The sequence below is a fragment of the Phymastichus coffea genome, unplaced genomic scaffold (genome assembly GCF_024137745.1).
Source record: "Phymastichus coffea isolate CEN01 unplaced genomic scaffold, Cenicafe_Pcof_1.1 PCOF00036, whole genome shotgun sequence".
Taxonomy (NCBI): Eukaryota; Metazoa; Arthropoda; class Insecta; order Hymenoptera; family Eulophidae; genus Phymastichus; species Phymastichus coffea.
In genome coordinates, this window is record NW_026706847.1 from 52,262 (window position 1) to 70,590 (window position 18,329).

Consider the following 18,329-nt stretch of genomic DNA (forward strand, 5'->3'; position numbering starts at 1 on the left):
TACATTGGCAGTGTTTTACAATGCGCATGCAGACTCTCGCTTTGGAAAGGCTATACGTGCGAGGAAAACGTAAGCGCCGTTATCCTTTCGAATTGACACTTTTTTCTCTATCCTCGTGAGGATAATTATTTTGAATTCTCGCCAATTGTTATTGTTTGGTTTTGAATGCCTTTCTGTCTGGGTGAGTTCTTGTACTTGTGTGGCAATCTAGTGCTCTGCTTGGTTGAGAAAGCGATTCGCAACGGTAATAGCGTTTTCATGTATGACAGTTGGAGACACCGTAGATATATAGTTAATTAGGCCATTAGCTGAACAACTGAACATTTGTCATTTCGTAACAGACGTATACATAAATTATCAGTATTAAACTTACTGATTCGTGATCCACACGTCAACCAATTTCCTAAAGCCAAAACAATTCAACAAACTACTTCCCATCCAGCTTGTCCGACTGAAACATCACCCCGCAACTTTCTTCCAACAATCAGCATTAACGTGTACATATTGCATCACAAAGATATTCTCGTATTCTGAAATAGCTTCCATCGTCGTCGATGATTTCGCGTTAAAATGTTTGAATTGTTGGTGGTGGTAAGACTCATTAGCGATGAATCAACGGAGAGCTGTTAACGAGCCTCTAAAATCAAACAGAGCCTAGTCGCAATCGCAGGCGGTGCTCGCGAGCACACAAAACTTTTGCAAAAGTCATATACATGCGTTTTATTCGCCATTCACTGTCTGCGAGCTCTTGCTCTCGCGATCGTTAAAGTATCGAGGCCCTCTTGGATCTCTTGCGCGATCGTTGCCTATGCATGTACGCCGTGTCGCAAGCGAGCCGGCTTGACTTTTGACCATGAATGACATTACACAGCGGGAGTGTAACTCGCGCTCGCTCGCATAACGAAAGCTAATGGGCAGCCGTTAAAATCCGATCTCTCTCGCGGGCGCTCTCATTGTGTGGCTCGACTCGTTCTCCGTGAATTCAGCTATCGCTCTCGCGGGCGCGATCGCACGGTAGGGCTGTTGAAATTCTCTCGACGGCGAGCGCCCGTTGCGCCGCGCGGATTTCGGAAGTGAGCGATACGTCGCGAATCGCGACGCTTTCCCTCGCGCTGTCCCTCGAGCTGCGCCGCCGTTATGAGCTGAAAATCGTACGGTTCGTGGTTTCTCCGCGGGGAAGGCTTTTGCCGCCTCGTGCTTCGTATCGAAGGCACTCGCACGCCGTTTAACAACAATTTTTGCGAACGCACGAGCGTCGTCTGTCTGTGCGTTGCGAGGATTTATGGTTGCGGGCGATTACTCCGATCATTAAAAATGTCGAACGCGATTCAACGTGATTTAAGAAAACATTCATATGAGATTTAATTATACCTATCTCTAGAAATACGTTTCATTTGATCTACAGCCTAACCACGAGAAATGGTTCGCTTCGCACTTTCGCACAGAACATTCCCACCCACACTTCCCTGCCGCTTATCAGTGATTATATTGCAGTAGCAATAAAAAGGCCATTTATGTAACTAATCGTTTAGCGATCCCAAATAAATCGGCAATCCGCAAGCTCTCCCTCGCTCTTAGTCCGTTTCGAATATAACACTCCAAAGCACGCGCGATCGAAATCTCGCGAACACGCTAGTTTGTGGGTGCACAATAGCGCGCGCATTGAGCAATCGGAGAAAGAAAAAAAATCCGATTTCTTGCTACATAGCAATTGCACGAAAATGCATCGACGGTTTTCTTTTTTCGTAGACACACGCGCGCGCGCGACAAAAAAAAATAAGCAGCTGCACGACGTTGACACAGATACCGGCCCTCGCCATTGTGATAAGCGGCACACAACGATCGCGAGCCAATTGGCGATTGTCGTCGTGTGATCGTTGCCCATTTATGATAGTGATCCCTCGTACATTTTGCCCATAGATAGTTTGCAGCTTCGCAACCGGGATCGGAAAGAGGCTCGTCTTTGTCTGTATACATGCCATGGCGAGCCGCGCGATTCCCAAATAAATTAGATCGCACAGGGTCGTTAAGCGCTGGCCATTGTGAAGCCGCCGTGCGCGCTCGTTTTCCGCGCGTAGGTACGTCGCGTCGTTTTAATCGGAACAAATTAATTACCCGAGCGGCTTTCATTGTCGCGCGCGCGCTCATTGTTCTTCGGGATTCGACAGCGCGGCATCTGAGTTCAGCGTGTGCGACTTTCCAAGCGCATCGCCGCGCCGCCGACCGACCATCGTTAACCCCGTGTGCGCCAAGGGAAATTTCCCGCGGATATTGTCGTTCGACGGCGCAAAGCCGAGGCTCGTCGGCGTCGGGCGCGTTACACGAACGCCCGGTGCGCTTCGAGCGTGCAATAACGGGCGGGTAGCTCCGACGGAGCCTGCCAATTTCTGCCCTTTTGTCTCGCGCTCGGCTGCGCCGTGTAGCGTCATTGTCTCTCGTAACGCGGGTTTAGCGACGCACGACCTCTCGTCCCGCACGAGGTGCCCGCGCGGATTGTTTACTCCAATTTTGCGGGCGTTGCGACGCTACGAAGACGTTCGTTTCACGGCACCGGGCTCGGCTATCTCCGCGCGATCTGATCGCCGTGCTTTTTTCCTTATGTCGCTCCGCGACTCGTCTCACCTTTCATCCGCGCCGATTACGAAGTTCTCATTAACGATTGTCTTCTTTTTTCTCGGCTATTAAAGTGATGAAAAATCAAGGCGCGCGCACCCGTCGAGTTGTTTTTATTGGCTGGTATTGCAATTTTATCAACTGCCTTCTCTTAGCACACAATAGGCTCCGCAGTTGATTTTTTCCGTTCAGTCGATCACAAAGGGTATGTCGATCGATTTTATACGGCACATGCATACCTACATACTTATAAATACCGGGCATTTGCCATTCGCGGGGCTCTTTTCTTTTAACTTGGCCTAATCTCTTCTGCGTACGAAAACACACACCGGGATACGTCGACCATGGGCGCGTGAAAATTAAACTGCCAGTCTGGCGTCTGAGATACAATCGTGTTATCAATAGTAAGAGAAATCGATTGAATACAACGTCATCGTCTCTTTATGTATTAGCATTGTAATAGCACAGTCGTACACGTCGTAATGATAGACGCGCGAGGTCTAAAAGCATCGTTATTACGGCAAAATGGTATTATTAAACCGCGTGTTTGCATTGCGTCCATCCATCGTGTTACTCCACATTTAATTTTTCACGCATCGCCGATGACACAATCCTTTATTGTTCCCTCTGTCTTCATTTCGATTTCCGCTTTTTATTTTCTCCTATTACCCTTCAAGTGTGCACTCATTTTCTCTGCCTTTGTCTAATATCTTTGTGGTTTACTACTGACCGCCTCCGCGATATTTCTTTTCGCATTTGTCAGCAGACTTTATCGTCGATGAACATCGTTAATTCGGTATATTTGAATCTCGTCGAAAAATTCAAATTGAAAAAGAAAACAAGAAAAGAAAGAAGGAAAGAAAAAGGTCCGTTCGCTAATCGACCGATAAATTCGCTGCTAAAACGGGGCAATTACAACACTTTGAAATCGTTAGATCGCGTAAGACACAGAGCGCGCTCTCGGGATATATCTTACAATTGCTCGTCGTATATGTGTGTGTGTGTGTGTTCGCCGACGATCCATCCATCGTTGCGCTCGGTCGGCTCTCGCGCTCCCCCACAAACGTATCTCTCTCGCGCACACAGACGCGCGTAGAGACAGGTTCCCCGCGACCCGTCGAGCGACTCTCGCGCGGTCGAGCGAGCGAGCGTTTTCCCCCCTCGCTGCGAAGCCAAGAGCCGTAGCCGTGTACCTGTGCGCGCCGCGAGACCGGTGGTGCGGATCACGTGGTCGCCGCCGCCACCACCGCCGCCGCTCTCCGCGCCGCCCAAGGATCTCCGCGACCGTAGCGCGGAGTTCAGTGAGTCCGAGTTCGCGTCCGCGAGTGCTTTTACCGCGGCTCTTACGCTCGCGCGCCCACAAAGAAGCGACGCCGCCGGCGCAGCATTGTTCTCCGGTAGCGGCCGACCGGTGCGCGCGCGCGCGCACTCTCTCGGGAACACGACCAGTCGCCCTTTGCCGCTGCCGAGCTATTCGCGAGCGCGCACCTCGCGGTCGACGTCGCTCCGGCGAGGCTCGCGCGCGCCGAGGGCCGCGATGCGCGACACGTGCATCAAGGCGGCCGGGCACCAGCGACGACCATCGCGACGACGACGACATGCGACTCCCTGAGCAGCGTTTCGCAGAGCGACGCGCATTCCGGCGCGGCGGCGACTCGATAGCGCTGCCGCGAGAGAGTTGAGAGCCAAGGAGGCGAGGGAATAAAAGCTCGCGCGGGCGAATCGCCGACTGCCGAGCGCCGCCACGGACCGTCGCACGGACTCAAGGCTTTTGCGTAATCCAGCCGAAAGAGCTGACAACCGGTTCCTCCGCTGCCGCAGTCCATTATCCCGTCGATGCTATCAATTGTGCGGCGTCGTCGTCTCCCTGTCGGCCGCCCGTTCACGAAGCGGCGGGAAATCTTGGACCGCAAAAAGTTGGCTGCACCGTACAGTTGAGAATCGGGAGTGTTGCCGTGTATGTGTGCTGCAAGAGAAGAGAGATCTGCGCACAGGAGCCGCCGCCGCCGCCGCCGCCGCTGCATCTTGAAAAAGTCACGCTCGACACACATATAAACGCGTACACCGAGAGAGCACAGCTCTGGGCTTTCGCGACTCGAATGCGAAAATAATAGCCGAAAAACGTGCGCGGGCCCGATTTCTCTCTCGCGAAAAAGTGGGTGCAGGAGGTGACCTCGTTTACACGCGAAACACGCGCGCGCGCGCGAGCGCTAATAACGTCGAGCGCAGAATGACGGCGATCAGGTGATCAGGCGAGAAGGTAAAAGCGAGGCAAGCTGACGAAGCAACGGGGCAGCATGCAGCTGGCGGCGTCAGTGCAGCGGGCCCACCCGCCACCGGTGCCGCCGCGGCCCAGTCGCCAGGTCGTCGCCGAGGCACTGAAAAAGTCGCCGCGACCGCCGTGCCCAACGCGCCAAGCGCCGCCGCCGCCCAACCAACGGCCTTGGAGGTCCGACGAGCAGCCGCAATGCCAGACGACACAGGATGGCGGCAGGACGATCGTGTACGACTCGGCGCATCTGCAGGCCAGGAGCAACGGCAAGTTGGCGCCAAGTGTCGAGAGAAGGCAGCAGCTTCCGGCGAACGGTAAGGTCGTTGGACTGGCGAACGGCAAAGCACCGAGGATCGAGGATACATCTAGGAGAAAACACGAAGCACCAGCGTCGCCCACGAATCACAACAACAACAACAACAACAACAATAACAACAACAACAGCAGCAGCAGCAGTAGCAGCAGCAGCAGCAGCAGCAATATAAATAACAACGACGAGGAAGACGACGAGGTGCAGCTGGAGAAAGGAAACGCGGAGCGAAGTGGTCGTAAGAAAAATGTGACTTTCGTCGAGACCAGAACAACGACAACGCGATCGAGCGCAGAAGACAGCAAGGCAACGGCGAACAAAGAGAATTGCGCTACGGTCGTGGTGATCGACGAATTGGAGGGCTCGCGCGTGGCCAAAGACGAGTCGCCGGACAACATACAAAGGCTGGATTGGCTGGAAGCTGGCGTGCGTTATTCCGCGACCAAGATCACCCTGCCGGCCGAAGAAAGCGCCAGTGCTTGCGCTGCTACTAGCAGCAAGCAACAAGAGATGCTGGACGAAGAAGAAGAGGAGGAGGAAGAAGAAGTTGGCGAAGGGAGGGAGGGGAGCAACGCCGAGTTCGCTGACCTCGACTTTTCCAGGTACACACAAGGCGCCTTGGCTTGGCTTTGCTATAGGGCTTTCGCCCGCGCGATTAAAGGCAGGCGCCGCACGTGTGTGCGTCCGTGTGAGCTGCGAAAATGACAGCCACTTGCTCGCTTCGTTTATGTCTCGTGGGAAAGCTCGCCGCTGTGTATCTTTGTGTAATGCTTTTTTTCAAGGGGTTGCGGAACAGCCTTTCCTACGTCTACGCACATCTGCGCTCCGCTGTGAGAGTTTGCTTATTAGACGTTCCGATTCTGGGAATACCAGGCATGATGCCTTATTCATTTCTCATATGATCGTTTGTACGTTTCGCGCGTGCCGTTTCATTTTCATTGCTAATTGTAGCCGCCAGGCATCTTGACCGAAAAAAAAAAAAAAAACACGCCTGGCGCAAGTCATCCAATTAATTCATCAAGATTTCGCCGGTTGAATAACTTACAATCGCAGAAATCTGAAAATGAACGTTGCTGTTGGAGTATCGCGTTTACAGATCGAGCGTTATTTGGACGATACAAGTCCAAATCACGAACATAATCTGTAGTGATTCAACGATCAAAACCAGAATTAGATCACTTAAACAATTGCGCTCGATGCACATAATTTTTTTTTGTGCATAAAAAGCATGCCGTCGGAGACGAACACATGCTACGCTTCCGAAGAACCACACGGTTGATTAATAAAAACGGAGACAAACTCTTCGAGGGCAATTGCACGAGTGTAATTTTAAAAAGTACAAGAGAAAAAAAAAAGCGGCGTGTCGCAAGAATTCGCAAACCGCACTGCGACCAGAAAAAGAGCAGTGAGAGGGCCAAGAAAATATGTAATGACTGGTAATTGGCGTATATGGGTACGAAGGTTCTCTGTCTCTCCTCTCTTGCAAAAACTGTCTCGCGCGAGTTTCGCGACGATGTATCGCAGCCGCGCGCGGCAATCGAGTGCAAAAGAAAAGCGCTGCGGCGATAATGTGAAACTAGGCGTTAATTATCGGCGAAAACGAAAGGAGAGGAAATTTTTTTATTTTATTTTCGCTCGCTACCCGAACGCGTCTGGGAGAAAATAACAGTCGCGTGGTTTTTGGACCTTTCTATACGTGTATGTGATTGCATAGGTAAACACTAAAGAGTACAGTATAAGGACCTGCGGTCTTTCTGACGAACGGCGGTGCGGAAGTGACAATTTGGTGGCGGTCAGTGGTAATATTCCTCGTTGCGGAGAACAACGTGATTAAATTCACTTTCACGAAATTATTTTTTTTTTCTTTTTTGAACGAACAAAAACTAGAAACTCGACAGTAACAATTTCTCTGTCTCTCTAGTGGCTGGTGTATTCATACCTTCTGACATAATCCGTAACTTATGAAAACGCGCGGATGGTGATGGATTTTAATCATCGTCGAGTTGAAAAGTGATTTATTCGTCTGGGTACAGCTTCCTCGGCATTTTGACATTGAACGACATTTTTTTCTCACTTCACCATGGTCAATTGGCATTTACCGTGCGGGTCGATTGTTCGGAAAGTAGAAGTCAATCAAAGTTCAATCAGTGGGTTCAAGGCGCGTTATCTCTCCTCGAGTGAACCATTTGCGAGTGCAGCTACATAGGTGGTAATTGTTCCCCTTGTTCGCGTACATTTTCTTCTCTCTTGCTCTCTCGACCGCGGCCACGACAAAGCGTACGGACAAATTAAGTACAGCGCTTTTTGAATATCCTCTCTATGAACTATCTCTGCCTCTCTCTTTCTCTCTCGTTCACACACACACACACGCGCGCACACACACACACACACTCGACAAATAAAGCCCGTGTCTCGGTGTCGAAATTGAGCACCGCGGTGTCGTGGCGGATGAGTCATTTTATTATACTTTTATTTCGGCAAAAGTCGCGTGACTCACGACGGCCGGTTGGACCGCGCGCGCTGATAAAAATAGCTATAAATATAACGCCGACAGTCAAAAGTATCTGCGTTCGTATGATTGCAGCATAATCGAGAGGATAGCGATGTCGTCGCTGCAAGGACTGCCACCGCTGCCGCGCAGCTTGAGCGGCTTCAACTTGAACGGGGCTGGCTTGGAGCCGCCGCCTCCGCCGCCCGCAAGATCGACGAGCAAGGCGTCGCAGAGGAGCGTGAAGACGCCGAGTTCGACCACCTCGTTGTCCAGCCAAGGCTCCAGGCCTTCGCCTCAGGGTAGGCAGCTGACTACTCTCGATACGCAGCTGGCTATACTCAGGAGAGAAATGGTGAGCCCGCTATCCGCTTGATTGGTTTATGCCTGATTAAAGACGGATGGATTTTGATTGATTTCCCACCAGACGGTTACGATTTTTTTTTCTCTTTCTTCGCGTGCGCGAGTAATTGATTTTTAATCGTGGCTTTTTTTTCAATCTTCGATGATGTGTGTTTGGAGAAAGTGCTTTTAAATTCAATTTTACAGCGAAATTTAATTTTGCCACGCTCTCGCATATTCAATTTCGAGAGCGCGCCGATGATTCATTCAGTTCCTTCGAGCTAAAGCTTTTAATTAAAGCTGCGGAGGAGCGTTGGTCGAACGTCGAAAATAATCGGACAACGTGCCGCGTTGTCGTTGGCGAGCGAACGGCCACCGTGACGTTTGGGCGCCCGCGCGCAAAAATGTGCAAGGAGGACAGAGCACAACACGCGGGGCACCTGCCGCGAGCTCGGAATCTCTCGCGGTCGCAAAAGAAGCGTGTCGAAACTGCAAGCTGGAAGAGCAGCGCGCGAGTGCATACAGCGACTTCCCACAGATATGCGCGGCGCGCGCGCGCGCGCGAGAAAGAAAAACAACAACGGAAAGAAAGCCGATAGATCGCTGGCGAAATTCGCGGGCGAGCAGCGCGGAGAACCGGCGCGACTCGTTGCAGCTCGACGGCGAGAGTCTTGCGTCTCCCCCCGCCCCCTCTCCCCCGCTCCCAAGTCCGCGAATGCGACGTTTCCATTCGGCAAGTCTGCTATTTGGCTTTTAGCGCGCCGCCGAAGCTGCCATTTTACCCGGCACGACTTTCCGCCAAACAATTACATCGCGCGTATTTTTTTTTTTTGGTCGGTACGAAAGTAACGACGCACGCTGTGCGCGCACGATGGGTAACCAATTTGCACCCGCATTCTCCAGGCGTGCGCGTACAATTGTTGCGGACGTCGAAGAACCACGCTGTTGACTCAGTATCGCGATATTCTTTTTTCATTCTCTATCTCGAGCAGTGATTCATCGCATATGCGAGCCTTAGCAAATCCGTACATTTCGCACACCAATCTAATAACCTTCGAAATATAACGATCCGATGATATAAGTATATGGCGTTTTGAGTTTATCGGCTATTTCCGACAGTGACTATACTGTTCGCGCGGAGGTCGTCGAAATCTCGTTTGAAAACACGCACGCGCCCAGCACACAATGGAGCGGAAAGCGTTAGTATCTGTCGGGCTATGGATTTCTGATTAGCGGTTGTCGAGGGTTATGTCCTGTCGATCGCCAGCCGCGTTTCTCGCGACCGATCGATAAATTAACCGCTCGCGGTTAATTGAAAAGATAGCGAGACTGTGGTGAATCGACGGCGCGATATTTTGCGAGCGGCTTTGTAAATCATAAGTTGACCAGACTCGAGAGCGAAATTAAGAGGCGCGTATAGGGAGAGAGTCGCGTATTTCAATACCCAATAAATCGCCCACAGCGACGCAGCGCCAGAAAAAAAAGGAGAAGAAAAAAAAAGGAAAGACCGAGTCTCTTTCACTCTCATCCGCGAGAGGCAAAGAGAGATTTCTAATTGGCGCCGATGCAGTTTTCCTGCGAAGGCGCGCGCCTCTCTCGCGAGAGCCCGTTATACGAGGAAATGGGTTGCCGCCGCGTGGGCACCGGTTCGCCGATATTGTGCTCGCCTCGCGCGCTCGAGTGAGAGAGAGAGAGAGAGAGAGAAAGAGAGACGAGCGAAGGCCTGAATATTCAATCGACGTAGGTATACGCGCTGCAACAGATTAACTCGTTCGCTCCTCCTTCTCCCGCGCGTTCGGCAGCTCTCTCACTCTCTTTTCGTAGCTGCTTGGCTGACGTCACCGCTAAGCTGACTGGCCGTTAATTAGCCGCGGCTCGATGGCTCTCTTGCAACTGGATCTCGAAGCGATCGTCGGCGACAGTTTGGCGGACGACGCGACGTCTCTTTGTACTTTGATCCCGCGAGCTTCCGCGGTTGCGAAGTCGCGTCGACGAGCCCCCCCCCCCCTGCCCCATCGGGGACCCATCCCGAATGGCAACGGGGCCTCGCTTTGCGCCTCAATTGTCAACGCTTCGCTTCGGCTCGCGCTCCGAGCGAGGAATACGAGAGCGACGCTCTTTACGAGCTGGATTTTCACCTCGGTGGGAGGGACGGATAATTGCATAGAACGTCTCACGGAGCGAAGAAAAGAGAAGAGAAATTCGAAGCTGCGTCATCGCCCTTATCGCAGCACTCGAGGACGAGCTTGTTCGAGCGCGCAGCTACTTGCTTTTCCCTACTCTCGATACGAACGGCCGCCTCTCGATCCTCCTCCGCGCTCTCTATCCGAGCAGTTTTATCTCCGCAGTTTCTCGAACGTCCGCGTGTACGTGTATACGTGTATCTTCCGAGCGAGACTGCCTCGGTGCCGCTTCTTGCCAATGAATCAGCGACGCAAGTTACGCCGGCGCGCGCGAAAATGTTCTAATTGAAAAAAAAAGGCAAGAGGGCTGCTCCGGGAGCACGAGATCCGAATCGATCGATCAGCGCGGACGACAAAGACGAGACAAAGTCGGCACGCTCTGCTCCCGGCTTCGACTCTCGGCCGCACGAGCAAAAGCTGCACCGTGTATATATATATAAGACGCGAGTGTCTGAAAGATTAGCCGCTCCCACGCTACATTCTCTCAGGCGTGACCCTTCGCTCTTTCCATCTTGGCTTTTGCTCGAACTAAGAGCTCGCGAGCTCGCTCTCTTTGTCTCTTTTACTTTCTCCCCGCTGCATATCTTGACTTTTCCATCGCGCCAAGGAGCATCTCTCTCGCACACACTCCGCTTCGCCCGAAAACTCCGTGGCTGCGATGAGCCGGCCGCTTTTCTTTCGATTAATGAAATCCAGACCTCTCCCGTTCGCCCGTTTCCCGTCCATTGCCGATCTAGCCTGCCACTGTCGCGAGATGCTTATCTAAATAGATCGTAAGAAAGTGCGCAATTTGACTTTGGCTCCACCGGCCGATCATTCGCCGGGATCGAGGAAACGCCGTTATCGCCGACACTCGTAATATCCTTCTTCGGATGAAGAAAAAAAAATTGGCCTTTAACGCAAAATTAACAGCCGGAGGAAATAGAGAGCGGCTGGCGCGAAAATTAGATAGATACTTTACGTAAGCCCGCATCGCAATATCCCGTCGAAAAGAGTTATCCAAGAGACACAATACGGCCAAAACCGAGAAGACGAGCGCGGAGCTCGCGCGTCCTGCTGACTTGTTCCTCGAGAGAGAGACAGAGAGAGAGGTCTCCGCGCCGTTCATCTCTGCCCGCTGCCCCGCTTCGCTTCCCGTCGCGACGCGCTGCTTTCCTTCCTGCACCAAGAACAAACGCGACGAATCCGCTCGTGCTCTCGCCGTGATAACGGCCGCTGTGGAAATCGATAGGGCAAGGCTGTCGACGAGCGACGTCCGCGACGGTTTTCGAAATCCGCAGCAGCGCGACAAGCGAGCGAGGAAGTGCCGGCGCAACGCAGGTGGGAGAGAGCAGTAAAAAAAGCACGCTGCCAGTCCAGTTTGCCCATTGGAAAGTTATGATTTTCCTCGCTGGCGCGCGAATCGGCATTAGGAAAATCGTTACGCGAAGCTGCGGCGCTCTTGGTAGCCAATTTTCCACGCGGACGACTTGGGCTCACCGTAATCTCGCGCGCGACATATTAGCATACCGATGAGCGAACGTCCCGAGATGTGGGAGGAAACACACTCTTCCCGGGGGCAGTTTAAAATCAATCGAGTATTTCGCAGGGACACGCCACCTCGATCATTAGCTCGATTGGAGGATGCGTTTCAGTAATGACTTGCGCGCGCGCGCGCGCGCGCGCTACTTTTTTTTACCTTCCTTTTCGACGCGAGCGCGCGCATGCAACTCGTTGCCCGTAAACGCGAGCGCAATCGTACGTTTCGCTTCCGTCCCTCGGCCTCGCAACCTTCTCAAGGTATCTCGTCGTCGTTGTCATCGTCTTCTTCTTCTTCTTCTCGCTTTGTTTCCCCTTGCGCTTTTTTTTTCCGTTGGCTGATTATGATTTTCTGGTTTCTTCCTCTGCCGGCTTGGCATTCCCTTCGTGGCCGGTCGTTGCTCGCTCGCTCTCTCGCCGGTCGCGTTCTAATTTTCATTTTACGCCTGCACTTCCACATCCTTTCCCACGACTCGCTGGCACTGCTCCTCGGCAATTTTTCCCTTTCCTTTCGCAGGGCATTCCGCGCCGCGCGTGCGTATTTTTTATCTGGTGCTTTTCGTCCACGAGCCACGCGTGTACGGGGAAAACGCGTCGGCGCGCGTCAGACTCTCTACCCGGAGAGCGCGGCGCGCGCAACGCAACGCGAGCCCGCGGGCAATTTTACGGCTTTTCCCTAGATGTAAAAACGAAATCTGATTAGGTTTTACGATCTGCATTTAGATGAAGCTTAATGCTACGGCAGGCTGCTTCGGATGAAAAATCAAAGGCGACCTGCGTGTTCGCGCGCGGCTTTTTGTTGATAGAGAGCCTGTTATTGATGCTTCCTCGGCTATATTAGAAAAATACAAATTCTTCGTTTATCCGAACTTTCAAATCTTTCGCTACTTCTTTGTTTCAGCAAAAGTAACGTTGCTCTTGTTTATTGATCGCGGACTTTCAACGACTCCCCAAGTAGACGAATAATCTTTCAAAAGCGCTTTTCCGCGAAGTGTTTAAATGTCATTACAGTTTTTATTTTTCTTTACGATGCAGCGAATCAAGTTATGATGCCTTTCGATAATATCCTTGCAACTATTCGACAATTAACTTATGCTGACCGTTTAAACTTCAGTTCGGACTGCGACAACTGGATCTATCGCTGCTGTCGCAACTGTGGTCGCTAAACGAATCGATCCAGGAGTTCCGCCAGCTGCTGCAAGAGCAAGAGGACCGCGTGCCGTCGCCGTCGCCGAGCAGCGAGGAAGGCGACGACACATCTTACAGCGGACAACCGCCGCCGCCACCGAGGCGACCGCCGGCTCATCATCGCCACCATCATCGCCTCGCCAGAAGCTCGAAACTGCCGCCCAGCGACGAGTCGCCGTCCAGCGAGGAATACGGCGCCGTATGAGAAACGGTCATCTAATCGTCCGGCGATGCACTCCCCCGGCGATTGGACAGTCTCGTCATACATACTGCGAGTGCTCTCGTTTCAATAGTGCTGTTAGTTAGAGTCGAACGCCACATACAAGCAGATTTCTATTTTTTTTAATGTACGTGATAACGACGGACGCTCGCATTTAGTGAATTGCTTAGCTGTACGTTAGATGAGCGATCGGTAATAATAGCAATCTAATAGATTCTCTTGCGTTCAAAGAAGCGATGAACGTCGCGGAATGCTGCAGCGCTGGAATTCAATTATAATTCTCTCACCGTTCCGCGAATCGCTGACATTTGCATAATTCGAGAAATGCTACTCAAATATTTGAGCAGCTCGTCTTTTTCTTTTTTTTTCGTTCTAGTAAAGTTGATATGAATTGTTACAACAAGAATTCCTTTTTTCAAAGATCGCGTTTATACATTGTAAAACCTTTCCACATTGTACTCCTCGTAGTTTGTAAAATGTCATCGATACTGTAATTAATGAAAAATAATGCGTGCGACACAGCGATGAAAGTTCTCGCTTGCTATCTTGCTTTTCGAGCTAAGCTTTTAAAATAACAGTTAGTGCATATGGTTCGAAGATTAGTCTTCTATATGTCCTCGATAGTGCCGAATTTCGTTGTAATGGCTAGTGAATTCCAAAGGAGTGCTTTCTTAAAATTCTTTATAGTCTATATACATTGAAATATTATCTGAAATTTTATTTGAAGGACAATAGATCAGCGAATTGAAAAAAAGCAACGACCGTAAGTTATTTATTGAAATCCGCTTTACCGAGTAAATGAAATAAAATGGCATTTTCCACAAATCGAATAAAAAAACCGACGCATTTTTTATTTTTCACATTAAAGTGTAAGGTGTCTCATTTTTTCAAACAATCAAAACTGACAAAATAAACTAATATCTACTTTTTACGCGTAATAAAATAATCGTGTCGATTGTATGCTCAACTTGTTCACTTGTATATGTCATTTTATTACACTAACCGGTCGATTTCATCAGTGATCGTTTTAGGGGAAATGTCCTTTAAAAAAATATTTCTTCGGTATATCCTATCACGATTGAGCTGTATCATAAGAAAAGTACGCTCAAAAAATGTTTCCTACAAGTTAAGATGCGCTAAAAGCAAAACAAATGAATTTGGCATCGTTTATCCAAGAACTGAATAATATTAAAAGCAATTTTTTTAATAAATTCAATCAAACTGGCCAGATTGAATGATTATTGTAAAAAAACATGGTATATATAAAGTTCTTTAAAGAACCGCAACAAATAAAATACTATACATCAAGAAAAAAGTTGTTGAATAACATTGTACCCTGTATGATTAAATATGAAACAAAATTAAACGGATGTTAAAACACATTGCAAGAAGCTACATTGGAGAACCGAATACTCTTATAAAATTAAAAATTTTATACTTTTATTAAATTATTCATTCCTCGAGTTCATTTGAAAAAGGATAAATTATTCAGTTTTTGTAAAAAAATCGAAATAGAATGAAAATAAGTAATGCTGTTTGGATGTCGGTAATTAGGTATTCTTATATATATTTCATATCTTCGTGAGATTCCATCATCCTCTAAATCACATTTTCATTTACATATATAATAGAATTAACTTGGGTTAAGTATTACGAAGTTCATCATGATATTTTGAGCTCATTTTGAAAGGATGAAGGAGAATGAAGGAACTCAGTGGGAAATCGACGAATGTAGTCCCGGAAAAATGATCGAAAAACTACGCGAGATAGGCAAGGATTGTAATAATTCCACGCAATTCAGTTTTTCTTAATAAAAAAAATTTCCAACCGCTGAACACTTCCAAATCAATAGAAATTGAATCTGCGTAGCGTTTTAATACGGTCTTGTATAGAAATGAAGGTATTGCATCGGTAGCTAAAATCACGCGCAATTTTTCTAGCTAATCAACGTATTTCATCCATTAAAGAATAAATATTATTTTTCTCATTACAGCGATACATGTACCCGAAACATCAGTCGGTAAGATAGGTCTACACTTTTGTGAAACAATATATATCTTCTTATGTCAAGAGCGAATCTCAAGCGTTAATCTTTAACTATTTGTTAGAAGTGGATTTTTTTAACCGAAATATCTAATTTCAACCTTGATGGACAGTACAAGAGGGAGATTCTTTGACTTACGTAAAATTTTTAATCCATTCTGTATTATTTTGATACCATATAGTTTATTACATTAAAGATAGCTTATATGCCACACTACGAACGTTAATAGCACCAATCATATGAATCGGATGAAGGAACTCAGCGGAAAAGTGATAGTAATTGTTCCGAAAAAGTTATAGAAGAACTATGCGTCGTTATTAAGGTTAGGAAAACCGATTATTAATCCCGCGTAATTTTGTTTTAATTAATAAAAAAATTGCCAAAGTTATTGATCTACAGATTGTCGATAATTGTATCTGCATGGCGTTTAAATACTGTTTTTACGTATATAAACCTGCTCAATCGTTAGCAAAAATCATGCGCAGTTTTTCTATCCATTCAAAGTATCGTTGTGACATAGCGTTTGAAAATATCTTTAATTAAATAAAAAATCATCAAGATTCGGTATTAAACGAAGGAACTATAGGCCGCCAAAGTTGACAGTGTATTGCTTGACATTTCGGATGAGTAGCAAAAAAATTAAAATATGATCATAAGCGAAAGACAGAGATATTATCATAGCCGTAAAATATCTAATTTACGGGAAAAAACCAAGTGAGTTTAAATAATTGTTGAAGCTCCACCAAGCAACCGAAATTCCAGCAACTTTTGGGCGGCGGCGGAGTAGAGGAACCGATCTACAAATGGTTTTCGCTGACAAAAAAATTGTTCCATCGAGAAATTATTTTCCATAATCTTTGCCTCGTGGCCATCGAAAAGAACACGAATTGTACCATGTAAATATAAGACATGGAGCAAACCGATACGAGTCATATGCTCGGGATTTAGGGGATGGTGTATAAGGCGGAAGGGATTGACAGTCCTACCAGTATCACTGGGAGACAGTGAACGATCGTTGCATATGGTTGAGACCAAATCGTCAAACGCGATAACCTGTTTAAAATGACTGATAATATTGGCTGAACTTTACTGCACTTTGCTGTCCATCAGGATAACCATAGCGTCGTATGTCATCTCACTGACATGGGAGCAGATGTGAATATTCGAGATTGTGATGGCACAAAGCCTACGCCCTTTGCTACGCTCGAACGCGCCACCATCGGTGGATGCCGTAGATTTGTCCTGCTGCTCGAATCTGCGATGGGCTCGCTCTCTTTCACTCGACGTTTGCTAGTCACAAGCCACATCAAATAAATTGCGCCATGCGCTCTGACGCTCCATCTTCGAGGAAGACGATGCCCGGGTGAAAGCATCAAGCCCGTTCTCCAGAACGTTATTGATCGGGAGTCGCATGTTTTCGCTATACAACTAGAAATTTAAGGACCACGTTTTTCCGAGGCACCGGAGGCGCATCTTGACGCTGGTACTTACGCTACAGGGCCGAGCGAGATTAACTATCACACTGACACGACGAACAATTACCGTAAGCATCACATTCTTAGAGAATTCAAGAGTGTACGGTGAAAGACGAACTTATCGTTAAGTGTGAATGAGTGAAGCGTGGAAATGTAGCTCATTGTTTATTCGAATAAATGTCCCTTCGCGTTCAACAATTTTATTCCCTCTATTGTATTATGTAAATATAACGGATATCACGCACTGATAACCGCTTTGGAAAAGAATCGTTATATCTTACGATAAAAATTGTGCTCGAAGAGCAGGTGCTGACACATATATGTTTTATGAGTCGTTTCCTGATGCTCGTTAAGTTGCCAATGACAGACTATGTTGCATATCGACTTAGGAAAAAAAAATTTTCAAGGTCATATTCCTATCGCTCGTTCTAAGGTTATAAGGTTATTTATAAATCGTTATCAGTTTAAAGAACGAAGAAAATCGTCTTTTTACACTTACAACTTTGACTTCCAAATTCAAGGATAAATTTTTATTTTTCGTAAAATTGGATAATTTTCCCGTAACCAGCATTGCTCCAGCTTTAAAATGTCACCCGGCTCATTTCCCTATCTTCATTCCAGCCCGAGATATTTGATTCTGTCCATCCCTAAGTCGATATGCAATATAGTGCGACATCTAATAGCAGATAAGTGATTGAAGAAGATGCCACAGTATTGTGTATTAACTATATTTGTCAGCTGTTATTCAAACAAAAATACCATTTTTCATTATTTGTGAATAGTTCAATTAAAAATAGCGATGGTGCAATTGTTCAAGTCCAACGGAATTTTGTTAAATGTATAATTCATCAAAACAACGATTTATGTGGTGCATGTCGTATTTGTTATCTAATTTTTTAAAAACAAATCAGAAAGGTTCAATGTAAAAAAAAAATATTTTCCTGAGGTTCAATTACAAATATATCGTTTAGAATTTTGTTTATGTACGTAATATATTAGCGCTTGGAGTAATTTGCGCATGTCCATCTCGGTGATATTTAGGCTGTTATTCAAACAAAAATGTCATTTTTCAATATTTATGTATAGTTCAATCAACAATCGAAATTGTTCAAGGCGAACGGAATTTCGCTAAATATAAAATTCACCGAGAAATAGCGATTTCTATATTGCACATACAGCATATTTGTTTTCTAATTATTTTCAAACAAACTAGAGGGGTTCAATTCAAAAAAAATAGTATTTTCGTAAGGTTTAATTACAAATACATCGATAAGCATTTTTCTTTATATACGTAAATTTTGTAGGCTATGATCAGGGGGTGGAGGATGAAAACTGCCACTAAGTATAATTTTCATGAGGTGACTGTTTCGAGTGTAGGCACATTCCAGACTATGACGATTAACTTTTCAGGGGTAGGTTTCGGATTTTCTTGAAACTTGGTTTATATGTTGTCTACATGGTAGTGTATTTAAGTATGGATTATTAGATCATTATAATAATTATATCAAAAGTTATAAACAATTGAAAATTTTTGACGAAAAATTTTCAACAATTTATATCTCCACAACCATTGAAGTTATCGAAGCGAATTTTTTTGTATATTACATATAAAAGGATGTACTTTAAAGATATTAAGCGAACAATACTTTAATATCAATTTTTCCAAAAGTTATTAA

The 18,329-nt window shown here is 47.1% G+C and overlaps 1 protein-coding gene across 1 annotated transcript; it reads left to right on the plus strand.

Moving 5' to 3' along the window:
* The first annotated feature begins 627 nt into the window (after positions 1-627).
* LOC131663614 (probable serine/threonine-protein kinase tsuA) lies at positions 628-14,963 on the plus strand. Its single transcript, XM_058934099.1, has 3 exons — positions 628-5,797; positions 7,780-8,038; positions 12,841-14,963. Exons 1-3 carry the CDS (start codon positions 4,911-4,913, stop codon positions 13,117-13,119), a joined length of 1,425 nt encoding a protein of 474 aa, XP_058790082.1. The 5' UTR covers positions 628-4,910; the 3' UTR covers positions 13,120-14,963.
* The last annotated feature ends 3,366 nt before the right edge of the window (positions 14,964-18,329 follow it).

Excerpts from the sequence above, each read along its gene's own strand:
- LOC131663614 (XM_058934099.1), top strand. The coding sequence starts at position 4,911 with ATGCAGCTGGCGGCGTCAGTGCAGCGGGCCCACCCGCCACCGGTGCCG. Across the intron at positions 5,798-7,779 it reads GCTGACCTCGACTTTTCCAG|CATAATCGAGAGGATAGCGA; the intron begins GTACACACAAGG and ends GTATGATTGCAG. Across the intron at positions 8,039-12,840 it reads CTATACTCAGGAGAGAAATG|TTCGGACTGCGACAACTGGA; the intron begins GTGAGCCCGCTA and ends TTTAAACTTCAG.